The 27,720-nt window shown below is 48.7% G+C and overlaps 1 protein-coding gene across 17 annotated transcripts in view; it reads right to left on the reverse strand.

Annotated features, from left to right (window-relative positions):
* The window catches only part of LOC149327517 (uncharacterized), a 212,192-nt gene that overhangs the window by 157,943 nt on the left and 26,529 nt on the right, over positions 1-27,720 (reverse strand). For 14 of the 17 annotated variants that reach the window (XM_089563171.1, XM_089563163.1, XM_089563168.1 and 11 more), the window contains 2 exons: positions 25,386-25,521; positions 5,445-5,531 (listed from right to left, as the gene is read on the reverse strand). In XM_089563171.1, the coding sequence (XP_089419297.1) occupies positions 5,445-5,531; positions 25,386-25,463 (165 nt within the window). In that variant the 5' untranslated portion in view covers positions 25,464-25,521. The remainder of the gene's footprint in view (positions 1-5,444; positions 5,532-25,385; positions 25,522-27,720) is intronic. The other 3 variants (XM_089563169.1, XM_089563170.1, XM_089563165.1) reach the window with 2 other exon arrangements.

The raw sequence follows: 27,720 nt of genomic DNA on the forward strand, positions 1-27,720 counted from the left end.
CACGAAATACCCATAGTGGCCGAATACAAATACCTCAGGATATGGCTAAACGAAGGGCAGATATACACGGAAAAGCATGAACAGGCTCTTAGGGCAAAAGGACGAAGGGACGCCGGGGTAATGAAACATAGGGCATTACGCGGGTACAACAAATATGAAGTTCTGAGAGATATTTGGAAACGAATAATGGTGCCGGGGCTTACGTTCAGCAACGCGGCTCTGTGCTGAAGGGTAGAAGTTCAGTCGAGATTAGACGTATATCAGAGAGCTGTTCGAAGATTAGCACAGGTGCCCATGGCAAAACCACAAATGATGCAGTACAAGGGGATATGGGCTGGGTATCGTTCCAAGCACGGGAAGCTCAGAGTAAAATAATATATGAAGAACACCCCAGGAAATTGGATGATAACAGGTGGGCAGCTAAGGTATTTAAATATTTATGCAGAAAGAGCGTTGACTCACAGTGCCGGAAAAGAACTAGAAAACTAACCAGTAAGTATGCAGGTCATGAGGACGGAGAAAGAAAGAGCATTAAATGACATGTTAAAAACGCGGAAGTTAAAAATTGGATGAATTCAATGGAAAAGAAACATAGTGTAGAACTATATCGATACTGGAAAAGGCAGATCAGGAAAGAATTTTTCTATGATAACTCATGAGGCAGTGTCCTACTTTTTGAAGCTAGGTCAGGGTGTCTTAGAACGCACAGCTACAAAAAGAAATTTAACGAAGAAGATGACACATGTGGAGTGTGTGGTAGATCTGTGGAAACAATTGAACACCTCATAATCAAATGTGATGGTATCCATCCGGATGTCGATGCAGGCGCAGTCACTCTTCCTGAGGCCCTAGGGTTTAAAGATAACAATGGCCATGTAAATAAATCTGCACTGGAAGTTAGCAAAAAGCGATTGGAGGATTGGTGGCTGAAAAGCAGAGATGTGGCCTAAGGTTAGAATTGTAGGAAACTGTAGGTAAAGATGATGGCGATGCTTAATGAGAATTGCCAACACAGTAAACAAAAAAGTAATAAAGAAAGAAAAGCTGAGCATGGTGGCAATTGCCACCACCCCGTTTCAAAGGGGGCGCTTCAAAGTCGTGGCAGCCGAGCAGGATCGCCTCCCAGTCCTCCCAGGTTGGGTTGGGGATGGGGGTAATGGCCTCTTTGGAGGGTCAGGCCCACACCAGGTGATAGGTGTCCGAAGACACCGCACTACAGTGCGGGTAGCTGCCGCTAAAGGAGAAGTCAAAATGTTTTAGGGCTGCCGGGCACAGCAATGCATTGTTGAGAACGCGGAAAAGGAGCCGCTCATCCGCCTTCTTGAGGCCTTTGCATGGGCTAGGGTAAAGGCGGTGACTGTCTTGATAATAGGCTGCAATATCTTTGAACGTATAGACCGGATTAAAATCTGGTTCCTGATTGGGTGGGGAGGAGAAAACAGCCCGGTGAGAGAGCGCGCGGGCGGCTGCGTCGGCTGCCTCGTTTCCTGCCAACCCCTGGTGAGCTGGGACCCATATAAGGTAACGGTGTGCGTGGTCCGTATCCCGCATGCAATTTTGGTAGATTCGATAGGCTAGGAAGAGAGTGCAGTCTTATTCGACCTTCCGACAGGCCCCTCGCGAGTCGGTGATTATATATTTTGAATCGGAATGTGAGGCCGCGAGAGCAATCGCGACCGCTTCTGCTTGTGTTGCACTGCGGGCTCTGAACGTGAGGTCGTTAACTGTGTTGTTGTTGTGAACTACCGCGGCCGTGTACCACTCCCCGTGGTGAGGGTCGGAGGCCTCCACGTAGTATACACCTGTTTTGTTGCCATAATGTCGGGCTAGGGCTTGCGCTCGTGCCAGGCTCCAACCACTATGGTCTTCGTGTGACATCAATAAAACTTGGGTTGGGCCTAGTTGGTACATGATGTTGTGAAGGTATAGGATGCGCAATCAAAGGACGAGCCACGAAGAAAGACACAGAGACACACACAAGCACACTAACAACTGTTTATTTCTTCCTTGGAACGCTATCTTATACACCTGGCCACGCATGCTCAAAAGCAATCTTTAACCACAATAGTCATGTCAAGGGCTGTTGACGCAGACGCGAACGCAAAAAGTTGATTTCGGCAACGTACAGAGCCACGGACGTGTCACTGATACAGTCTACAGCGTTTTCCTTTATGTGGAAAGCTTCCAAAGCCAGCCGCGCTTGTTCATTTTTGCCTTTTCCCAGTATCACTGTCTCGTCAAGTCGCGGTGCGCAATTGCGGCAAGAACTAAGATGGGACACAAGGTGTGCCCCTTTGTCTGTGTTGTTCCTAACTTTATTCGCATGCTCCCTGAGTCGCTCGTTTATGCACCGCCCTGTTTGCCCGATGTAGGTCTTACCACATGAAAGAGGGAAGGAGTATACCACCCCGGTGGCGCAAGGGATGTAGGTAGACCCGTGCCTGATTAGGCATCCACTCCTTCTATCACCGCACGTGCGGGCGCACAGCTTCGCCAGTTTATTCGGCGCAGAAAACGCCAGTGGGACACCATGCCTGCCTGCAAATCTCTTGAGGTGATGAGACACCTTATGCAGATATGGCACCACCACAGGCCTGAACGCTTCGCGTTCACTCGTCCCTCTCATACTTGGCGTACCGGTCTTCATCTTTCGTATCAGGGCCTCGGCAACCGCCGTCAAGAGCGACATAGGGAAACCTGCTGCCGAAAGCCGGCGGACCTGATTGTCAAAACTTGCCTGCAATTGTGCACACACGACTTTTTGAGAGCCGATTCCATGCGAAGGGAAGCAATGCCTCTTTTCACAATTTTGGAATGCTCTGATTTGTACGATAAAAGTTCCTTTTTTGCACGAGGTTGGTAAGACCAACATACATGCCGCACGCAGAACTCTAGTTTGAGGTCCAGGAACTGCAGAACACTCCTATGGGGTAACTCATGTGTAAAACCAAGACCTTGTCCGTGTTGCTTAAAAACTTCTAAAACTTCATCAATCGCATCCTGGCTGGAATAGTCACGCGCTAAAAACACTAAAAAATCGTCAACGTACCTAAACACTTTTGAAACCTTTCCCTTGCTAAAAATATCGTCTAAAGACTTGTCAATACTCGATAAAAAAATTTCACAGAGAACTGGAGCAACACAGGACCCGATACAAATGCCGTTGCGCTGCAAAAATGGCTGGTCATTAAAAACAATAAAAGTGACCTTAAGATAATATTCTAAAAGATTTAAAAAGTTCCCCACAGAAAGTCCCGTAGCGTTCTGGAAACTGAGCTCACCATTTTCCTCAATGCATGAATTCACCGCATACAAAAGCTCGCGCTGTGGCACTGAATAGAACAAATCTTCTACATCTACTGAAAAAGCATACCCGACATTTGTATTACTTTCCAAAAACCGCACTACATATTCCGAACTATTAGTCCTAAACGGATCGTTAACCTTTAGCAATTTTAGTCTCTTCTGCAAGAATAAGCTTACATTGTGCTGCCAACAACCAGACTCACTGACTATGGTTCTGAAAGGTATTTCCGGCTTGTGCGTCTTTGCTGTGAAGAAAACCGATAAGCACTGACCTCTACTTTTATCTCTGGTTGACCTAAAGGAATGCGAAAGGACGTTGCTTCTTCCTCGCCTTTGTCTGTCTTCTTGCTCTCTCCTTAGCTTTATCTGTAGCGAGACTGTTCAGGTGAGCCGAAGGCATCACCTCCTCTCCCGGAGCGAGCCGTGGCGAGAGGGAGGAGCTTGCGCCCTCTATCGCGCAGGTTGGCAACGGCGAGGGGGCGCAGCGAGCGCGCGCTGTCGCATCGCTGGGCAACGGCGCGCCATCTGCTGGGCGCGGCGGCGGCTCAAGGTCAGCGTAGCTACGGCGCGACGGCGGCCACCGGCGGTCTCGCTTTGGCTGTCGAAGTGTGGCCTTCGCAACAAAAACGAGGGAGCCATGGAGGAAAGACAACAGTCATTTCCTTCATCCGTGGCGGACACTCACATCGAGGTGGGAGGAGGTGTGAAGAGGATGCCCTCCCGGACGGTTATTATCAGCGTGCTCACTGCTTGCCTGTAGTTCTTCACCTCTCCTTTCTCTTCTTTTAATCCCCGTTTCCCATTCCTAGTAAGCGATAAATAAACGCTATTCGTGCGTCCTAGTGGCAACTCTTTACACAGTGAGTGCATTTCAAGTTGCTTACGCTGGGGCACCGAGCGGCCCGCGCTTGAGACAGCACCTATATTTGCAGATAAAGGTAAAATAAGGCTCCAGCACGACAGATCACTGGATGCCGAGCAGTGAAATTACATAATCTCTCGCAAAGCGGTCTTCCATACGTTAAAATGCACTTGGAGCCTCCGCGTTAAGATGGCGAAATTTCGTTGAAAAAAAAAAAGCGCAATGGAGGCACAGCCAGTGCAGCGCACGCAGTGGCGAACGATGCCCAAGGCAGCTACCGAGTTTAAAGCAGGTATCTAAAATTTATGGGTAGGTGGGGGGTGTATGGACAGAATTCTGGTCCCCCTCGTTTCATTGCCAGGAATCGTGAGTGTAAAAAACAGAGATTTTTTTCTGCACAAAATTTGCAAAGAAACGGGTGCTGCATGACCCGATTGTCGCATCTGCTGTCAGACCGTAACGCTCGGCACCCGCTGCATGCAAGGCACAGTGCAAAATAAGCCTGAGAATGAACTAAAATGCTTTATTAAGCATTAATTATCGATTCCAGAGATAATAATGCAGTTCCAATATTGAAGCTCTTATGTTGTAACCCAACAACCGCTTTACAAAAATCGTCGCAGGTGTTCCGGCCTGGGACTATTTGGCTCTGTGGGGAACCATGAAACGAAACGAATATTTAAAAGCGCGGCAGTGACGCAGGTCTATCCGCTCATTTGCCACAGTTAGGAAGCGCTATGCGAAAAAAATTAAGAAGAAAATCATTAGCTTTCCACCCATTGTATGCGATTTTTGCTTCAAAATCTGCGACGTATCGTGCAAAAATGAGGCCCATTCCTTTGTGTCGACATATTTGCACAGTCTGTGTAAAACTTTCATTGCAGACAAAAAATGGTCATAGCACCTCGATTTCTGCACATATTGAATCCCCCCCCCCCTCAGCTGTTCTTTTCATTCGATTTCTTGTTTATCATCCGGGCGCCGGCAGACCTACCCAAGCATTACTATGACCGTGGCGCCGCCTGCGCCAATCACGAAGAACTAAGACACAAAGTTTAGCAAGGTGGTCGTGAGATTATTAAGGCTCGCCGATACGGTCAGATAGCATGCAAAACACTCATGCAGAACATTGTTGTGACCGCCTATGTTTTTGCAGCACAATGGCTGAGTCGTGACAGTCACATTACTCAAAGCAAGACGGTATGTCTTAACTAGTGACGAGGTACAGGCTCAGAGCTGACGTGGCATCACCCCTATGAGTAAAGTTATTCCTCACCTCCTCTGAGATGTCTGCCATATTGTTCATTTCTTCCGACCTTGCGGCGTCCTCCTCTTCCTCGGGCGGCGTTTCGCTCCCACTAGCCTGCAAAGAAGGCTTTTTGCAACATAGTGTATGTAGCAGACGCCCTAAAAATGGGCGCCTCTAAGGTAGAAAACTAAAGTGCGTAGCTTAAGTGATAGGCCTTCTTATTCATGAGCGACGCTAATGCAGTTTCATGGCCTCCCAAAAGCGTGTGGAATGGTAACCCACGATGCGCGAAAGTCCACAAAGTGCGTCCCAACAGTGCCATCAGCACTACAGATAACTGAATGAATGAATGAATGAATGAATGAATGAATGAATGAATGAATGAATGAATGAATGAATGAGTGAATGAATATTTTCCACTTAAGTGAACGGAATGGACCACAGGTGAAGTGGTCCAGTACTGCAGCATAGAGGGTGTTTTTGGACCAGCACAAGGTAGCTCGCAAAAACATATTCTGTACAACACAAGAATACGTCTGAACTGCACAATTTTTTTGACAACCACACATTATAAATCACATGGAAAATTGTTACACGTAGTCTTTGCCAAAAGTAACCAGGCTGCATGGTTTGCTTCTAGCTTGTATAGTGGAGCCCTTGTGACTTTCATAAACATCAAATGTTGTTGGAAGGTAAGAAGACCCCAGTTCTCACCTTTAACAACCATTTTAGCTTCAGGGAAGCTGTAAGGGTTCCACTGTACGAGCTAGAAGCAAACCATGCAGCCTGGTTACTTTTGAGAAAGACTGTACATGATAAGTGTACCAATATTCCTAGGCCTCAGGTTGCTTGCTCTCATTTCTGAAAAAAAAATGTTCCTGAAGAGCAGGAGGAGGTAAAGCGAAGGTGTAATTTCTCTTAAATAATACATAATAAAAAGAGTAAGTATGAATTATTTAGGCGTCTGTTCTTTGTCTTTCTTGGTCATGCGGTGGTATGGCAACGAGTACGTGACTCTGCTGACTATCAGGCTTCTGACGAGCTTGATCGTGTCGCTTTCTTTCATCCCGCTTATCAGCCCTCTGCCGAGAAACATGGATCCAAACCTCCATGCCGCTAGAAGGCAGGCCAGGGCAGACTATGTGAAGCGGAACCTAGCCACAATGGAAAACACAGTATACACAGACGCGGCCCTCTATCCATGGGACCACAGGACCAGAAAGTTCCGAGTCGCGGCAGCAGTGGTAGACCACATGGGGGAACCAATTAGCAGCGCGACATTAAGAAACTGTACGGTAACGGAGGGGGAGGAAGCTGCCGTAGCTCTAGCGGCGGCCGAAGGTTACCGTAGGAACAAGTCTTCGATAATCCTAACAGACTCCAAAGCAGCATGCAGGAACTACATACAGGGCAAAATAAGCAAGGAAGCGCTGAGCATCCTCCTCGAAGCAAAGCTTCCAAATAAGACCTTAAGACACAGGATTTTCTGGATACCGGCACACACGTGGATAGAGGGTAACTCGAGGGTAGACAGCCTAGTTCGCGAGATCACGAGCCGAGCAGGGCAGTCAGAAACCCTGGTGGACCCCATGACGGTGGAACCAACGTATGCAGAAATATTAAACTACCACAGAGGGCGGAGATTCAAATACCCACCACCCGACACATCATTAACACAGCACGAGGCGGTCTGCTGGCGGAGACTGCAAGCAGGGACTTTCCACAATTTATACATACTACATAAGATGTTCCCTACACAATACAGGGACACATGTCCGTGGTGCGGAGCAACCCCCACGCTCTATCACATCACATGGGAAAGCGAACGTAACAGAGCATTTCACAAGCTAAATGACCCGAATGCGGAACAATGGGAGGGCCTGCTGACCAGCAGCGAGCTCACGGCCCAAAGGGCACTGGTGCAGCACGCCTGCGAAGCAGCAAGACTCAGCGGTGCCCTGGTATAGGGGCGCCGACCTTGTGAAGAGGCCGAAGAGATGAAGACATCGGCCCACCGCTAAAACCTGATTTTTGGAGCAATAAATGTTTTTCACTCACTCACTAGGCGTCTGTATTCCATAGTTCGTTATTGTGCATGGTATTACCTATTCTATAAGTGCACCAAATAAAAACGTAGTTCTCTGTTTGCCACAAAAATTGGTTCAATGCTTAACCTTCTAAGGTGAATTTAGTGTAGCGCTGGCTTTCTGCCAGCTATTCTGAAGATTTGTTAAAGTTTTTTTTATTAGTACTATAAGCCCAAATAGGGCCCGGATAGGGCCAAATAGGGCCAAGTCTTGTTGGTGTCTTACTGACCGCTGGACTGCCGTCACTACAACGTGACATCTGGTGGAGGTGCTGGGTGCCCTCCCATGTTCCGGACACCCCCTACAAGTCATTTACCGCAGGACCTGAGTCCAGTACACCGCGCAAGCAGACGTCTTCTAGGAGACGCACCTGAGTTATTCTGCCGGACCCTACCGGAAAGCGAAAGCCAGTAGCAACGCCCAGCATGAGCGTGCCCCAAACGATGACTCCAATCATTCTTCACCAGCCCGGGTGCCACCAACCTTCGACGCTTCGCCTGGCGCCGTCCTCGAAGAATGGCTAGAGCAGTTCAACCGTGTGGCTGTCTTCAACAACTGGGATGATGCTAAGAAACTTAGGTACGTCTTCTTCGCCTTGGAGGGACCAGCAAGAATCTGGTTTGAGAATGAGGAAGCTAGCCTCACGAACTGGGAAACCTTCAAGGAGCAGCTTCTGAAGATCTTCACGAACGTCGTGCGAAAGGAGAGAGCCCAGCAGCTGCTACAGTCTCGCATACAACATCCAAACGAGACCGTTGTAGTCTACACTGAGGAGATGAAGCGTCTCTTCCGGCGTGCCGACGCAAGCATGAAGAAAGAAAAGAAGGTGAAGTTGCTTATGCGAGGAGTTAAAGAACAACTCTTTGCCGGCCTCGTACGGAACCCACCGAAAACCGTCCCGGAATTCGTAGAAGAGGCAGCCCCCATGGAAAAAATTCGTGATACCCGAGCCCGCCAGTACGACCGCCAGCAGCGTGTTTTCTCAGAAAGCTGCCTGGACACCGCTAACAACGACAACCTGCGGGAGGTTATACGTCAAGTTGTGCGAGAAGAGCTCTAACGATTGCTGCCAACAGGAACGCAGCCGCAGGTTACACCGCTCACTGACGCAATCCGGGACGAGGTTCAACAGGCCTTGGGTGTGACGCCGACACCCATGCAGCCTTTGCAGCCCCCAGCCATGACTTACGCCGCAGCGACGCGGCTAGATTTGAAGCTTTTACCACCGCCCAGAGAAGTAACGTCGGAGTACGCCCACCGCAGCCTCACTGCTCGACGACGCCGAGATCGTACACCGAAGACCACGTGTAATACGAAAACGCGAACAAGTGACCTTGAAGTTACGGTTTGGTTGCTTTGGTTTAAGGTGTTTAACGTCCAAAAGCGACTAAGGCTATGAGAGACGCCGTAGTGGAGGGCTCCGGAAATTTCGACCACCTGGGGTTCTTTAACGTGCACTGACATCGCACAGTACACGGGGCTCTAGAATTTCTCCTCCAAAGAAATTCAACAGCCGCGGCCGGGATCGAACCCGCGTCTTGCGGGTCAGCAGCCGAGCACCATAACCACTAAGCCACCGCGGCGGCTTCCTTGAAGTTATGGTCGACGGTCACGCGGTTACTGCCTTGGTCTACACCGGAGATGACTACTCCGTCATGAGTGGGCCACTCGCTGTCCGACTCAGGGAAGTAACAACTTGGGATGGCCCGCTGATCCGCACCTCAGGTGGTAACGTTATTACGCCGTCAGGACGCTGCACCGCGAGAGTTACTGTAAATGGGAGAACCTATTCTACAACTTTCCTGATCCTGCAGCAATGCTCGCGCGACGTGATTTTGGGAATGGACTTCCTGAACGAACGTCGGGCGATCATCGACCTTCGATCTAAGTCGATCATGCTTTCCACGGAAAAAGCCATACCTGTTGGGACGAGCGCGACTCAACACGTTGCCCTAAACGTCCGCAACGAAGCACTGAGCATGCCACCCCGATCAAGTGTCCTTGCCTGCATAGGTACTGGAGACATCGAAAATACCGAAGGCGTCATCAAGGGGAACACCCAGTTACTCCTGGATCGAGGACTGGGCGTAGCAAGGGGAGTCGCCCAAATCCGAAATGGCCAAGCCCAGGTGCTGCTAACCAACTTCACCAAAGAATACCGGCATCTAAACGAAGGTATGACAATTGCTTTTCTCGACGGGCTGGCAGACATCAGAGACATATTTGCCCTACCTGACGAACCCGTACAACCATCTGACCAAGGCCATCAACCCACGTTTGATATCAACCCAGCATTAACCCGGAGCAGACAAGACCAAATACGCAGCCTTCTTCAAAGGTACAGCGACTGCTTCTCATCAGAATCGAATGTGCGACGAACCGGACTTGCCAAGCACCGCATTGTCACAGACGGACACGCCCGACCACTGCGACAGAGCCCCTACCGCGTATAGCCGCTAGAACGCCAAGCTATCCGCAAGCAAGTTGAGGAAATGCTTCGTGACGACATCATCCAGTCATCGAGGAGCCCCTGGACAGCACCAGGCGTCCTAGTGAAAAAGAACGACGGCACCCTTCGCTTTTGCGTCGATTACTGCCGCCTGAACAGCATCACGAAGAAGGATCTCTACACCCTCCTCCGCATCGACGACACATTGGATCGGCTATGCAACTCTAAGTACTTCTCATCGATGGACCTGAAGAGCGGCTACCGACAAATTGAAGTCGACGAAAGAGATCGTGAGAAGACAGCGTTCATCATGCCAGACGGACTCTTCGAGTTCAAGCTGATGCCATTCGGCCTCTGCTCTGCCTCGGTGGTGACGTTCCAGCGAGTAATGAATATGGTGCTCGCAGGCTTGAAGTGGCAAATTTGTCTAGTCTACTTAGATGACGTTGTTGTCTTCTCCTCAAGCTTTGAAGACCACCTCAGAAGGCTTCGGACAGTGCTGGAAACAATCAAGTCTTCAGGACTAACGCTAAAACCAGACATGTGCCACTTCGCCTACGAGGAGCTGCTGTTCCTTGGTCACGTCGTAAGCAAGGATGGAGTTCGCCCAGACCCTCAGAATACGGCTGCGATCGCAGAGTTTCCACAGCCTAATGACAAAAAAGCTATAAGCAGATTCCTTGGATTGTGCGCTTATTACCGGCGATTAGTCAAGAACTTTTGGCGCATCGCTCAACGTTTGACCCAACTTACCAAGGCTGAGGTGCCTTTTAAATGGGAAACTCCGCAAGTGGAAGCTTTCAAAGAGCTAAAGCGCCGCTTACAGTCCCCTCCTGTGCTCGGGCACTTTGATGAAAACACTGAAACCGAAATTCATATCGATGCAAGCTGTGGGCTTAGGAGTGGTCCTCGTTCAGAAAAATGGTAGACAGGAGAAAGTTATCGCGTACGCTAGGCGTTTCCTGTCGAAAGCCGGAGCCAACTATTCGACGACGGAGAAAGAATGTCTCGCCATTATTGGGGCCACGTCGAAATTTCGCCCCTGCCTATACAGACGACCAATCAAGGTTGTGAGCGATCACCATGCTCTGTGATGGCTAGCCGAATTGAACATCCATCCGGCCGCCTTGCTCGTTGGAGCCTGCGTCTTCAGGAATTCGACATAGCTGTAATCTACAAATCTGGCCGCAAGCATTCCGACGCAGACTGATTGTCGCGAGCTCCCGTAGACGCAGCACCCCAAGAGGAAGGCGACGACGTTTTCTTAGGACCGGTAAGCGGCAGCTGTTTCGCGCAGCAGCAGCGCTTGGATCCTGAGTGGAAAAGCCTAGTTGATTATCTGAAAGGTAAGACCGCATCGCCTCCCTGAGGGTTCAAGCGCCAACTGTAGTCCTTCGTCTTTCACAATAATCTCCTCCTAAAAAAGAACTTCTCGCCCAACAGGACTGTGGATCGTCTTGTCGTGCGCAAAAATCTGAGGCAAGAAATTATGCAGGCATGCCATGATGAACCGACCGCAGGGCATCTCGGGATCGCTCGCACGTTGCACGGCATCCAGGAGAAGTACTATTGGCCGTGGCTAGCTGCCGACGTTTCCCATTACTTGAAAACATTCCGTTAGGGTCAGCGACACAAAACGCCTCCGACTAGACCAGCCGGACTCCTGAACCCCATACTACCTCCAACTAAGCCCTTTCAGCAAATGGGGATGGACCTCCTCGGCCCCTTTCCAACTTCATTATCAGGTAACAAGTGGATCATCCTGGGTACCGACTACATGACCCGCTACGCCGAAGCAAAAGCGTTGCCTAGTGGTACCGCAACAGAAGTAGCAAAATTTTTCGTCGAACAAATTCTCCTGCGACACGGCGCCCCCGAAGTGCTAATCACAACAGAGGAACGGCGTTTACAGCGGACCTGACGCAAACCATCTTACAGTCAGACAAGCCATCGGAGGACAACTGCGTATTATCCGCAAACCAACGGACTCACAGAGCGGTTGAACAAAACCATCGCAGACATGCTCTCCATGTACATCGACGCCGAACACAAGACGTGGGACGCCAGTCTGCCCTACGTGATCTTCGCCTATAACACTGCCGTCCAGGAGACAACTAGGTCTACCCCATTCCAGCTTGTTTACGGCAGGAAGCCCACGACAACCCTCGACGAAATTCTCCCGCACGTTTCAGATGAAGACAACCTCGACGTCGCCGCCTACCTTCATCGCGACGACGAAGCCCGAAGACTTGCACGGCTTCGCATAAAAGACCAGCAGCACACCGACACTTGACGCTACAATCTGCGCCGACGAGACACGCATTACAAGCCAGGTGATCGTGTTTGGATATGGACACCAATTCGCCGCCATAGATTGAGTGAAAAGTTGCTGCGACGCTACTTTGGCCCGTATAGGGTTCTCCGCCGCATCGGTGACATAGACTATGAAGTCATCCCCGACGGCACGACAGCATCTCAGCGACGACGCACACGCCCGGAAGATGCAAATTTCGTACGCCTTGAACCCTATTATGAATGCTAAAGGACGCAAAGTTTTCATTATCCGCTTTTATTTTCATTATAAAGCATCGAGACGATGCTTCTTTGGGAGGGGGGTAATGCCACTTATCATCGTAGTGTCCGTTCGTTCGTGCAAGACCGCAGGAAAGGGGTGTTTTCATTTTTGTTCGTGACGCGAGAAGCGACCGGATTAATCTCGATTGATCACAGCCATCAAGAGCTGGATCTACGTGTTTCCAGGTTACTGTAGATGATCTTGACGTGATATTTGGAAGTTTCCTTGCCGGGTTTAAATTGAGCGATGCTGCGAACGGCGGGCATTCGTAGTTCGACGACTGACGACCACGTTTGTTGCTTACGCCGCCGCCGAGTGATTCAAATTAGAACACTGCACGGGCCTCAATCAGGCCCGAGCCCGGCCCGGGCCCGAGACCTTAAGCCCGAGCCCAACCCAGACCAGCGGCTTCAAGCCCGGGCCCGGCCCGGGCCCGCTAAGTTATCGCTCTAGCGAGCCCGACCCGGCCCGTGAATCCCTGAGTGAAGCCCAGCCCGGGCCTGGCCTTGCCCGTTTCACAGTAACGCTTGAGGTATACTGCTCACTCTGAGCAAGTAGACTGCTACTACACCGATAAGGAACTGGTCGACAAAGGTTCTGAAACCGCAGTTTGGCTTCCAGAAAGTTGGTTCTTTTTAACCCAGAAGGAAGTGATGAGGAGTAGTGCTCGCCGGGCCCGTCTTTTGGAGAGTGATCTCATGTAGGTGTGGGCAAAGATAAACTCAGAAGTTCCGAGAGCTAAATAAAAAGGGCTGCATACACGCGTAATAGTCTACAATGTGTTCCCCCATGATTGTAATCAGTGATATTCTGCCGCCCGAGAAGTATAAACGTTAAAGCTGCCTAGTAAGCAGCAGGATGACATTTTTTTAGTGAACGCGATTTCACAGGTTGAGCTCATAGCCGAAGTCGTCGCCTTTCAGCAGAAACGAAAAGCTAAAAGGCTTGAGTATTTCACGGTATGTGCTTGAAGACTATAAGCGTCCTAAACTCATAAGTTCTTCCTGTATGCATTTCTAGTAGTGTATAGGTATGTTTTGGGATGACGAACGATCAATGGTCTAATTAAGGCCGGTTGAATTTTACTCTTACTGCACCGCGGCGTGGAAATAAGGAAATAAATAAGTCAATGAAAAAAAGTTATTTTTTTTCTCAGTGCGTACTAGAAATCATAGCTCATTCGTGTCGCTGTTTCAATTCCGCAGTTGTGCACTTCACTGGGCAATAGTGAATGAAAAGTCGGACACCAGCCGTTTCTGTACAGACCCAAGCCCGTCTCGGGTGCGCAGCTTTAAGCCCGAGCCCGGCCCGGGCCCGCGACTTCAGGCCCAGGCCCGGCAAAATAAACCATGTCGCGGCCCGGCCCGGGCTTTCGGACTGGCCCGAGCCCGTGCAGTGCACTAATTCAAATCTTCTGCGGACGCACGCCAGCCCAAATAAAGAGCTTCGTTTCCAAGTCTTGTTGGTGTCCTACTTACCGCTGGACTGCCATCACTGCCTCCTGCCTCCGATACTTGGAAACTATTAGTTTTGTCTCAGGTGTGGCAAGTCTGAGCAAGCGTCCTAGCTATCCTAATTTTTTTATTTGCTTTCGCTATTATGTTGTCTATGAGCGTGGTCCAAACAAGTTTTCAATCAATTGTTATACCTATGTCATTGTATTCTGTGACCTTCGATAGAGCATTGTTCTGCAATGGGTAGGTATATTGCAGGAGTACACGTTGATAGGAAATTGTCATAAATGCTGTTTTCTTCAAGTTGAGAGATATTTTCCGGTCGTTACACCAGTCGCTTGTTCTGTTTAATTGTTCGTTTGGCTTAATTTGAACACCTACTGATTTCACTTCAGTGTAAATAGTGAAGTCGTCTGGAAAGAGTTCTGCCTTCACAGAAGATGTTTCAATCAGGCCGTTTACACACACCAAGAACAGCAAGGGCCGGAGGACGGAGCCCTGCGGCACACGAGGGCGCGCGCTGCATGTATCCGACCTGCATCCCATCCCCCGATACTGACAAATTGGTGTCTGCCTTTATTAAAAGCTTCTATCTATTGGACAACACTATTATTCCCTAATACAGTTCTCAGTTTCCATGCCAGTTTTTTGTGAATAACAGAATCAAATGCCTTTTAAAATCAAGAAATGTTATATCTATTTGAGTTCTGCTCTCTTCGTCTCAGTAGAAACATCAGCAGTCATGGAGGCATTGCGGAATCAGGGTGTAAAAGAGTGTTATGCGGAAACATTGGATGATGTTTATAACGATTGCACAGCTGCCATAGTTAATTGGAGAGACATGGGAGAGGCCCTGCAGTGGGCGTAGTCAGGCTGATGATGATGATGATCTGTGGGGACCGCTTACTCGTCCCCTGCGGTTCATTTCCCCGCAATGCACCCTCAACTCGTCCCCGGTGGTCCGTTTTCCCGCAATGTACTCTCCTTAGTTTTTGTTACTTTAACTAACAGGGGAGGGTGCTTGCGCCGCAGCGACACGAGCGCCTCGGATGGCGGGTTTGCTGCGCGCGTGCGCTGGAGGGACGGGTCTGTTTGCTAGGAGCCGGGAAAGCGTGCTGACGTTCGGCGCGAGGCTCCGCTCTTCGCCGGCTGGCGCGAACCGCCGTGGGGAGGAACGTTCCCCCGCATCTTGTCCTGTCTGGCCTCGGAGTTTCCCTCTGCCCTACAGTAGGCGAACATTCGCTCGTTACCGTGCTGGTGAATCGGACGTCCTCTATTCCTCAGCGTATTTTGTTGCTAGCTGGCGTTATTGTTGTGGCAGCAATAAATGCCTTGTATGTGTCAGCCAGTGTGTCGTTCCTTTGTTTCCCTGAGAGCAAGGCCCGCCGTGGTCGGCGTGCGCTCGGTAGCGTACGTGACCACGGGGTGGGGTCCACGCGGTTTTGAACTGTGTCAGCTGCGGTTAAGCGCGGAGAACGTATTTACATCTCCCCAATTATTCAAACCTAACACATCAAGTGCCTCACATATATCGTGTACTGTTTCAATTCGTTTCGTGACGGTTGAGAATCCCAAACGAAAAGCGTGCTGGCAATTGCTGACGAAATGGTTTATCTCTAGATGTTTACGAACATGTTTGGAAACAATTCTCTAGATGTTTACGAACATGTTTGGAAACAATGTGCTCTAAGACTTTACAAGCACTGAACGTGAGCGCAACTGGTAGGTAGTTTGACACGCACCATGCATCACCACTTCTTAATACGGTGGATATTTTACTTACTCCTCAGCCTGTGGGGAGTGTGCCCGAAATTAGTGACGTCTGGAGTATCAGTAACAGGTATTTAGCTGACCATTCAGCCTATCATTTAAGAGAAGCATTGGGAATTTCATCAGGGCCCGGAGACTTCGTTCCTTTCAGATTAAGCAGCTGAATCAAAATTATCTCAGTCGTCACATCAATTTCGCCAAGTGGTAAGTGCGGGATGCTCAGCTGATGACCTACTACCCGATCATTATGTGGTAAAAACACTGGAGGAGTACTGGTCGAAACGATTCGCTATTTCTTGTTTGCTTGTAAGTGTAGTGTTACCTGATGTAATTTCGGTAACTAACTTCTTAGAACGAGCAGCTGTCTTCAAATTTTTTTTGGTGATTCACGTATGTACTTCTGCAAAGTAACATCATAATATTTGTGTTTTGCGTTATTTACAAGGAGCTTCAGTTGGTCGCTTAAAAAGGCAATAGCATTTAACGAGGCAAGGCGAGGGTGTGCCTGCTACGCAAAGCTTTCCTGCGTCGTCCAAGTTTCCGCTTTGTGTTAATGATATTCCTCTGATCCAAGGGTTGTTCGTTCGTCCTTTTTTAGTCTTTAGTGGCACATACTGAATTATACATTTCTCAACCATAGTTTTAAATTTCAGCCAAAGCTCATTAATAGTTACCGACATATTCTTCCAATATCCCTCAAGAGAAAAGTATACAACAGCTGTATCCTACCGGTACTCACCTGTGGGGCAGAAACTTGGAGGCTAACAAAGAGGGTTAAGCTTAAGTTAAGGACAACGCAGCAAGCTATGGAAAGAAAAATGATAGGTGTAACGTTAAAAGACCACAACCGGGCGGAGTGGGTGAGAGAACAAACGCGGATTATTGTTTGATTTGAAGCAGCGCAAGGCCAAAAGCCAAAGAAGAGAGCAGAGAAAGAAACGGACGACACAGCGCTGAACTAACAACTGACATTTATTTGGCACGCTGCACGTATGAATACATTCAGGCACCAAAAAGAAAACAAAGCAAAGAGCTCATTCATGCGCTGGGATTCTGCACGTCAACACAAGCTAAGATGTGCGATTCAGGAAGCGAAGTTCTTTTTGAGATAAAGACACTGATGGAGCGCTTACACATGTGTCACCATACGTCTTGATGTTCGAAGCCTCGATTATTTCACGGCACAGCTTATCTCTGTTCCTATCCACAACTCTGCAAGATTCAAACTGTGGGGTGCACTCGCACTCACGGCAGTGCATGCTGAGGTTACGGGACTCTTTATTATCAACATTGTTGCGGTGCTGCCTAAGCCTATCATTTAAGCACTGTCCTGTCTGACCAATATAAAACCTATTACAAGTGAGATGAATAGAATACACGACATTTTTTTGACACTTCACGAATTTGCACTCATGATTCTTCGGGCAAACGGGGATAGTTTTACCTGGATTGTTGACACGCATGCACAAGCTTGATAACTTACTGGGGGCAGAAAAAACAACATCCACTCCGACTCTTTTTCCAACACTTTTCAAATTATTAAAATTTCAAATTATGTATTCTATTCCTCTCACTTGTAATAGGTTTTATATTGGTCAGACAGGACAGTGCTTAAATGATAGGCTTAGGCAGCACCGCAACAATGTTGATAATAAAGAGTCCCGTAACCTGAGCATGCACTGCCGTGAGTGCGAGTGCACCCCGAAGATGCAATTGCTCCGACTAGCCCAGTTTAGCTTACTTGTGCACCCCACAGTTTGAATCTTGCAGAGTTGTGGATAGGAACAGAGATAAGCTGTGCCGTGAAATAATCGAGGCTTCGAACATCAAGACGTATGGTGACACATGTGTAAGCGCTCCATCAGTGTCTTTATCTCAAAAAAGAACTTCGCTTCCTGAATCGCACATCTTAGCTTGTGTTGACGTGCAGAATCCCAGTGCATGAATGAGTTCTTTGCTTTGTTTTCTTTTTGGTGCCTGAATGTATTTATACGTGCAGCATGCCAAATAAATGTCAGTTGTTAGTTCAGCGCTGTGTCGTCCGTTTCTTTCTCTGCTCTCTTCTTTGACTTTTGGCCTTGCACTGCTTCAAATCAAAGAATGAATAACCAACTCGCCCATCAGCTTGTGCTTTCAAGCGGATTATTGGCATCCAAGTTGGAATCAAAAAGAAGTGGGCTTGGGCAGGGCATGTAATTCGAAGGCAAGATAACCGCTGGTCCTTAAGGGTAGCGGAGTGGATTCCAAGAGAAGGCAAGCGTAGCAGGGGGCGGCAGAAAGTTAGGTGGGCGGATGAGATTAAGAAATTTGCTTGAATAAGGCGGCCGCAACTGGCGAAGGACAGGATTAATTAGAGAGACATGGGAGAGGCCTTTGCCTTGCAGTGGACATAGTCATGCTGATGATGACGACGATAATCTTAGTGTCACAAAGTCACTGTATTGCAGGTCTAACTCATCAACATTAGCCTTATCGTCAGCCATAGTCAAGTTACGATATGTTGAGACAGTCTTTGCGTCTCTTTGAAATAATAAGATCAAAGTCATACTAACGATAGAATGGTCGGAAATGCCTAGCAGTACTTCCACAGTGGTGAGTCGGGATCCGACGCTTTTGCTGACAAATATGAGGCCAAGTACTGAGCTGCTGTTGCCTCGTATTCCTGTGTAGTCATGAAATATATGTTTGAAAACGTGAGAGAAACTTAGATCCATGTTGCCAGTAATACCTCAGTTTCACGTGCTCCGGGCCCCATTTTATGCCATTCAACTCGTGGATGCTGAAATCACCTGCCATAATAAGATTTTTAATTTCTACACGCAAGTCATGAAGAAAATTGTTTAACTGTTGGATATAATTTGCCTAACTTCCTGGAGGACGATACACTGGTCCTATAATTTCTTGCATGTCAAGAAAAATCTTGCATCATACCGATTCTAAGGCATCTGGACCTTGAAGTGTTGACATTTTATTTTATTATCTTGAAAAATTGCTGCACCATCCAACTCGACCATATCGGTCGTTCTTAACCAGATTGTACTCAGGTGGGCTTAATTCGCAATTAAATATGGCGGCATGTAGCCATGTTTCTGTCACAACTACTACATCTGGTTGGTGATCAAGTAAAACGTGTTCAAATGACGTCTACTTACTTACCAGGCTTCGTGCATTAATGTTCAGAAGGGACAGCTTATCAACGCGCCTGAGAGAGAGAGAGAGAAATTCTTTAATGAAATACAGAGAATTTAGCCGGCGTTTAAAAATCGCTGGCATGCTACTCTGCGTAGGGAGAGGAATTTGGGAGATAAAGAAAGAAGGAGAGCAGTGTTGAAAAGGCTAAAAAAAACGAAGATAAAATGTAGCCATGAAATGGGTACTAAGGATGCAACGGCGAGTATTGATGTAACCTATGGAATTATGGAGTGCGTAGTCCGACAAATGGGCTGACGAAGTTCACTGCATGAAGAATGTACAAAGGTAACGTGCAAGTGAATTTAGAGCTTATCCAGATGTCAAATGTCTTTTAAGTGTGTAAATAGAAAGTTCATTGCAAGTCTCTGTTGCATAAGGCAGGCTAAGGGACCTAAAACTTTGTTGTCCATTGTTAGGGGCACTGGGCAGAGCTTCTGCATACAATGTTCATAGTACGCACGCTCGTTAGCATACGCAGGGCACTCAAGCAGGATATGTTCCACAGTTTCTATCGAGGCACAGTTGTCACAATGCGGACTGTTAATTTCTCCAAAACAGTATCGCAAGCCGTTTGTATATGCAGCATTCAGACGACGTCGGTGATAAAGTGTTTCCAGATGGCGAGGAATTCTGGGTCTGAGTCCTGGTCTAAGATGTGGGTCGATTGAGTGAAGAAATTGGTACTGATGTGTCGGCAAACTCCAAAGCCGATACGTTTCTTCGGAAGCAAATCTTTTGGCCATGTGGGACGCATCAGATTTCGTGAAAAAAGTTCGAATGCATCTGCGATGTTGATGGCCCTCACGGGCCCGTGTCATACATTCGGCGCTTCGCGGTCCGCTTTCTCTCGCTCAGCAGCCTCGTCGCGCAGCTGACAGCGTGTGTTCGTCGAACCATCCCGGAATGCGTACGTGACTACATCAATATTTAGCTTGTCAATCACTAACACCACTTTCTGGGCATTCTTCTTGTTATCCGCAGCACTTTTCCATAGTTTCTGCCGTTTACTGCGTACGGCAGCAGAAAAATCTTCGCGAAGTGCAAAGTCGGTGCCTTTAAGCTTTCCCCAGTAGCACAAGGTGGCGGGCCCATGCGGGTTCGACATGGGCAATGAGGGCTGGTGGCTGCCCGCAATAAACCCACATGGGTCCCCCGTGGGTGCAGTGCTGGCACAAAACGCTGGGGCTGCCCACTGCGTGCCCGAATGGGACCCTCGTAGTCTAGGCATGGGCTTAAAGAGACTGGGCAACCCACCTAGGTTCCACCGCAGATACACGCGGGCTAGGATGCGGGCTCTATTATGGTAAAGCGCGGGCAACCCCAAAAGGGGCTGCCCGTACACCACCATGAGGGAGCCGCAGTGTTTTTGTGTGGGCAAAGAGCTAGTATTCCCGCCTTCAGCCGACATGGGTCCCACGTAGGAAATACAGGGGCGCTTCACAGTGGCGAAGCGTTTCAGGCATGCAGTTTGGCCTGTCTTAGCAACACCGGCGAAGGTCCCGCGTGGGCTGGGCATGGGCACATTTGCCAATCCGACGTCTTCACCGTGTATTCGAAATCGGGTATGTAAGGGGTAAGAATGGGCTGCGTGCAGTTCGTGTGCATAAAAGATGGGGCTACATGATGGTGAAGTGCGGGCACACCCAACAGGGGCTGCCCGTGCAGCGCCCTAATGGAGCCGATTGGGCTGTGTGTGGGCTAACACCAGTATTCCCGCCTGTAGCCTAAATTTGTCCTGCATAGAAAATATATGGGCTAGGCATGGACACAATTGCGATTCCAACATCTTCCCCGCCTGTATCGTACATATCTAGTGGAAAAGGCCTAAGCGTGAGCTGCGCAGTAGCAAAACATACAGTGTGTGCGGGCAAACGGCTAGTATATATCCGCCAGCAGCCTTCGTAAATCCTGCGCAGATTACTGTGGGCTTCACAGTACAGAAACATCATGCGCCATTAGCGAGTTGCCGGGCAAGACCTATCGACAGTCCCACCTACACTAGTTGTACACGGGAAGAGTTGACATTCTCGCATTTAGTCTGCCTGCATATCCTACATCAGAGGTAAAATAGCAAGGCCTTGCACGTTTCACTCTGACGAAGAGCTGCTCTGGACGTCGTAATAACAAAAGAACCCGCTTCTGAGATTTGTTGGTGCTTGTTTTGCGTTTATCGCATTGTATTTTTTTCTGGTGTGCTACGGTCGCCGCGGAGAAAGCTGCCAGGATAATGTTTCTTGCTTGTTTCAATGCACTTAAATTACGCCAGCACTGCAAGCGCTTTCGTCGTCTCCATGCAACATGTGGCGCATGGAATTCATGACTGGTTGATGAACATAGCGAGCCTCCGGCGACTGCGCCAGAGGCTGCAAAAGGTTTTTTACTGTCGCGTTCATTGCAGCAGCTTTCTTAATGTCCGCTAGCAGCAGTCTGTAGTGATGTATCGATCAAGACACAAAATTCTTGGTTTTTGTGCAGGCATTCTTTGCGCGTCTTCTTCGTCAAGTGATCGCACATTGATAACGCAACTTGGCCGAGCGCCATCGCGAGCGGCCCCACCCTTCACCCTATCAGGAAGAAATACTATTCCCAAATCTACGAGAACATTTCTATCGACGAACAAGAAAAGGTTAACTCAACGGAGCCGGCAGCTTGGGGTGTTCCCTAAAGGGCGACAATTCGGGCTAGCGAAACGGTGCATTGCTAGAGAGGACAAAATAAAAACAAACTCCTGTAGAAACGTCACACGAGTAACCTGTCTGCGCAAACTTTTTTTTTTCAAGTGTTTTTTCTTTCCTCTCACCACCGCCTTCACTGCTTTCCCTGGGTCCTCTATCAAAAAAAAAAAAACCTGCTCAACCCTGGTTTTTCTGTCTGCCTTTGTTCCTTCCCCGAGAACTCCTCTGTGTCGGTCCTGTCCCTCCCAGCCCCTTCCCCGAAATGGCGCGGAGGCACTCACTCTACAGCCCACTACCGAACATTTTAAGCCGCCCTCCCGACCGCACTCCCCGCGACTCTCCATGAAGTGGAGAGGGGGCTCCGATACTACTTGTTTACTCTGTCCGGTCGCTGCGCGGTGACGGTATGCAGAAGTCCTCCCCCGCGTTTCCTGCTTTTGTTTGGAACAGGTTTTATTTTTCCTGCGCTTGGGTTGAGTGTCAAGGGATGAAGGCAGCTGCGAAAACATGCTGGCACTCGCTAGTCCTCGTTGAATTTGTGTTATACAGTTTTTTGTGCCTTTCCTTGTGTTGCTTTCAATCCACGATCGAAGATGACATAGCCTTCCATGTGTACGTCCAGTGCAAGTATGGTGGAACCCTGTCGTCCTTGTTTCAGTGTTGAATAACTTCGGTCCGAAAGACGTGCGGGGTGAACAGTAACATTTACTGACATTTGAGCGGTGGAGGCCACGGCGGGGAAGGCGGATTTTATGACGGCGACGTCGTGCTGCTAGGACGTAAGTACGCATTTGAAATCACTCTGTTGTCTGAGTACTGCCGCCGTCTCAGTTGTATGTTCGGCGTCAACAGAAGCTTTCTAGTTGCTCATGTCTTTTTTGAACCAGCCAATTGTAGACTGCACAGCGTAGGGAGGCAAAACACCGAAACATTTTCTCTCAGTTACATACCGAAATTTCTTGTCCTTCATGGTAACAAGACTAAAATTAGTTTTGTGGTGTGTATTCTTTCTTTACACAGGCATATGGTGCATACGTGCGACCGCAATCAGCGACGAGCGTCCTGAGGGGGGGCGGCTCAAGGCCCTGAACAAACATCACACATCGCATCGATGCTGCGGAATGTGCCGTAAATAAAGGAGGATGACCAACCAAGCATTGGAATCGTCCGTGCAACCTATTTTCACACCAACAATGTTACGACACACATTTTAAACACAATATTGATTCAAATACGAAAGGCGTGAGGTGCATTCACAATACTGAGCATTGCCAATCCTCAGGGCCAGGCGTCATGAGACGCCTGGCTTGTCCGTGCCTTCTCTTTCGTCCTGTCTTCTTTTGCACGCATTATCTCTTTTTAAGTAATGTGACGACACCTTCCGCTGCGTGAGATTCGCGGTAGCTTCTTTCCCTCTTGTTTTCCTTTTCTTATTTCTTAGCGATTACCAATCCACAATCACTTTACCGATAACGATCGTCGATTACAATCCCAATTATCGAATACCTATCATCAATCCTTATCTAGCTTACAGAGCACGGCATACTACGCCACTTCTACACATACACACCATTTGTTCCAGTACACTGAAGCAACATAACACCCCTTTTCATTCCGTCCAATTTCTGACGCGTAATTTGCATATTAATATTTGTCTGGCTATATTCAGCGTATATTCATAATGGTGGCTCAACAGCGCGAACACACCAAGACCGAGAAAGAGAGAGGACACACACACCAGCGCTGAATTCAGCGCTGGTGTGTGTCCTGTCTTTTTCTTGGTCTATGTGTGTTTGCCTGCGGGCCGAACTTGGGCTAGCCACGTGGGCCTGACTTGGGCTAGCCCATGTCGGCCGAGCATGGGTTAGCCCATGTGGGCCGGACTTGGGCTAGCCCGTGTGGGTCCCCGCTGCACTGCCGCCTAAGCCCCCCTGGAGGTCCCCTCTGAGAAGCCCGTTACTGCCCCTATGGGTCCCACAAAGGACCGAGGAAAGCCCCTTTATCGTTTTTATGCATGCAGACCATAGGACCGGGTCCCCTGATGGTCCTATGTAGCAAGCCCACTGGGCTGCCCCTGTGGGTCCCGCACGATGCCGAGTTGCAAATCCCGCACATATCCCACATCGGGCCCCCATGGGCTGCCCGTGTCGGGCCCATGAGGGCCCGAAATTCCGAGCCCCGTTTGTGCTACTGGGGTTTGTTGCGTTGCGCAGTATCTCTATTTTTTCGTTAAATTCCCCAAAACGCACAGTCACCGGTCTCATCTTCCCTTCATGCTTCCTGCCAAGTATGTGAATACACTTCATATCAGCATCCAGTTTGTCGTTCAAGACACCGCAAACAACTTCTTCCTTCAGTGTTGGTTCGCTTTCCTCGAGGGTCTCTTTTATTCCCTAGATAATTAGGTTAGTTTAAGTCAAGTAGTCACTCAGGAGGTCATGAGATCAGTGGCGCAGACTGCAAAGGGCGCCCACGATGAAGAACACGAAGAGGAAATCTCAGCCCCTAACTTGAGCCAATGTGGCCACGACAAGCAGGCAGCGTGGTCGGCAAGCGCGTACCAAAGCGTACCAACGCGGGGAACGCGGCCAGCAGACCCTGCCGCTGTTTTCAGGACCGGCCGCTAGAGGGATTTCAGTGGCGCCCCTACAAGCAGCGCTCATGGCGTATACACTTAAATGCTAAATTTGGGACTGGCAGTTGATACAAGAATTACTTTTTCAATGCACAAGATTGTGTGCATATTGTGTGAACTATGCAGCAGGGGCGCGAAAATATAATAACTTAATTACTTTCATCCAGAATCGAGGCCTGCGAACGACAAGCCGGTGGTGACTGTGTATCAACAATTCTGGTAATACCATGACAATGTACTCAGAGATGACATAAAACGCTGTAATTTCCTTGCAGTAATTCCATGACCCCTCGTCTCCTTCTCTACTGCTGAGAAAAATCACACTAAATAGACAATGCTTATTGCAGATATATCAAAAATAGGGGACAGTTGTGCACATTCTATCAAGCCGTAATGCCCTGAAACACTTAACACATCAGGCCACCATCATGATCTGGAATGCTCAGCGACTACACAAGCGTCAAGAAGATCTAAGACCAAACATTTCGAACTCAAACAAACGATATTACTTGTTTCGTGGGCCTTCTAGCGTGTTTTAGTAGCAGTATTTGAGTGTAACTTTATTTAATACGATTTTGAGTGTGGTGCGATGTGCCGCTGAGCATTTTCCCTTGCATCGCATCGAGTGCTGTCAAGGCGCACTTGTCCCAATCACTGTGACGTCCCCGAACCCAGTCACAAGAACAATCAGTGCTTGCCGCAGGGGCCGACGTCATCAGAAATGTGGTAGTCCACGTTAGCCAGTCGACCCTGATGCCGTGGTTCACTTGATCGCTGGCGTAGAATGAGACCGCGACTGCCAGTACAAAATAGTTTGTAATCAATAATTCGCGGTGCACACTGCTGTTCTCAGCTCGTTTACAAGAAAAAAGCACCCACCTAAAAACGTCGTGACTGTATTAGTATTCCGGGAGCATGTTCCTTAAACGAAACGGCCAGCACACGAGAACAGATGCCGCCCTGATGTACGTGAGCCTCGGCTCATTCCTCGTAGACCGAGGCTTTTCCCGGCGCTCTACAGGCCATGCCAGCATTATACGTGTTCTTCCTCAAAAAGCGCGTTCAGTAGTTCGAAAACACCTTCTCGTTACCACACCCTTCTTCGTCGAGCAGATTACAAGCAGGACTTACCCAAGAATCTTCAGCCTCATCGTGGTCCGACTCGGATCCGTGAGGCCGGTCGGTTGGAGGAGGGGAGCGATTGGACATGGTTGAGGTTGATGCGTCAGAGAGTTCCTGGTCCCACCCTTCGGGCACTTGATCGTCTCTGCAAGCACGCCGCGATAAACAGCTATTGACTTACTTGCTAGAAATAATAAGACGCGAACACTAAAAGCGGGAGCATCAAACCTTTGTTTTCTGTGGCCTTATGTTACCAGCAGACTACAGCTGGGACCAAAAGTGCGCTCGTACCACGCGCTGCTTCATTTTCACTGAAATCAGTAGCAAACCACGACGCCGGAGAAATGGCTGGACATTTACCCATGTCCGCCATTTTCGGAAACGGTGCAGTTAACACGGACATAAAGAAAGTAAGGGAGAGAAGGAAGCGCTCTACTTCCAACTGATTTATCCAGTGAAAACCGCATGCACTTTATGGGCATAAAGAGCGATAAAGGTGATAAAGGGGGAGGGGGGAGGTTGTAGTGCACCGTCGCACAAAGAACAGACAAACACTAAAGGAAGAAGAAAAATGAAACAAGTGCCCAAAAGAGGCTAAAATCTAGAAAAAAATACGGAAAGCTGCGAGATGTAGAAGGCCTTCAAAAGATTAAGAGGCTAAAGACGTTAAAACCGGAATGCTGCGACGTGTAGAGGGCCTTCATGCGCAAAAAATTAAAGGCCGACTGATAATAAAACTCCGGAAAAGACCCAAGAAGAGTAGTTAATCGATAAAAGCACAATTATGCGAAGACTGAAACACGAGGCGGCCGGTCACAAGGCATGCCCTACTCTCTTAGGAACGTGATTTCTTTCTCAGAAAGCCAGATGGACGGTGTAATAACACTGTGGTCTTTGGCAGAATAGATTTTCTTGGCTTCAATTAACTCCCTAGACCTGCGGTGTCATTCTTCACCGTCAGACACACATTCATCGAATATTGGAGTGCAATTTTTTACTTACACATTTGTTTTGCAGTGTTTTCACAGTTGCGAAGCAGAGCCGGGCATGCACCGGACACCTGGTGTTTCACTATCTTCGCATCATGACGTTTTATCGATGAACTCCTGTTCTTGGGTTTTTGGCCCACTTTTGTTTTCAGACGGTTTTTCATCTTTTTTCGCATGAAGCCCCTCCATACGTCGCAGCGTTCCGGTTTTAACGCCTTTAGCCTGTTCAAGGCCCCTGTAGCTCCACCCTTTTATATGTTTTGAAGGCACTCTACACCTTGCAGCTTTCCGTTTATTTTTGGCTTCTAGCCTTTTTTGGGCACTTGTTTCATTTTCTTCTCCCATTAGTGTTTACCTATTGTTTGCGCGACGGGCCCCTACACTCCCCTCTCCCCCCTTCCCTTTATCGCCTTTCGCAGGCACTTTTTTTAAGAACAATCACCAGTTTTACTCAATGACATGACTAATCGCTGTATTCAGGTGACCGACAACCCTCTTATCGATGAACCCCATTTTTCTGCTCGCTATATATTCTCCGTACTTCGAAATAAGAATCAGATGATAGTCAGCGGCCGTGTGTCTCTTCGAATGTTCCTTGTGTCTCGTCCCTGCGCAGTTCCCTAACCATACAAGTACTAGGACAGATCAGAACAGTAGATAATAAGCACAGGGGGATGAAGGAGCAAGATCCCTGTCACATAGTGCAAGCCTTCATGATCAGCCGCATTACATACCCGGTACCCTACTGCAACCTCAAGGAAAGAAAGGTAGAATCGGTTAAAGCGACCATTCGAATGGTCAATAAAGCCGATCTAGGGCTTCCCAGATACGCCAAAACTGAAAAGCTGCTGAAACTAGGCATGTACAAGGTACTGGAAGAGTTGATAAAGGCGCATAAAAATGCGCAACTATTAAGGCTCTGAGCCTCCACTTCAAACGGTATGGTACTACAGAGACTAGGGAGAGAGCCGGTGTGCGGCTGTAGCTGCAGGGAGATGCTGCCTATCGCAATCAGACAGAACATCAAAGGCCTGCCCCTTCCCAAAGTATCACAATAGAAAGGCATGCAACAGGAGAGCGAACCGTGCTGAAAGCATCGAAGACCAATAGAGTAGCGACCCAGATGCAGCATATCTGGACGCGGCCGGAGCAAAGGAGGACAAATACCCCGCCACGCTGGTGCGAGCGACAGAAGACAGGCCCAGGTGAATAGTGATCAATGTATAATCAACGCAACCGTTTACATGCTTCCCCTGAAACGCCAACTAAAACAAGCTCGTGTGCTGGACTGGACGGCTTTCCACACCTCTCTATTTATCGTAGGCCCCCTCCAGTCGCGATACAATGCATGGTCG

Source organism: Amblyomma mixtum, chromosome 10, assembly GCF_055824585.1.
Source record: "Amblyomma mixtum isolate Tamu chromosome 10, ASM5582458v1, whole genome shotgun sequence".
NCBI classification, from domain to species: Eukaryota; Metazoa; Arthropoda; class Arachnida; order Ixodida; family Ixodidae; genus Amblyomma; species Amblyomma mixtum.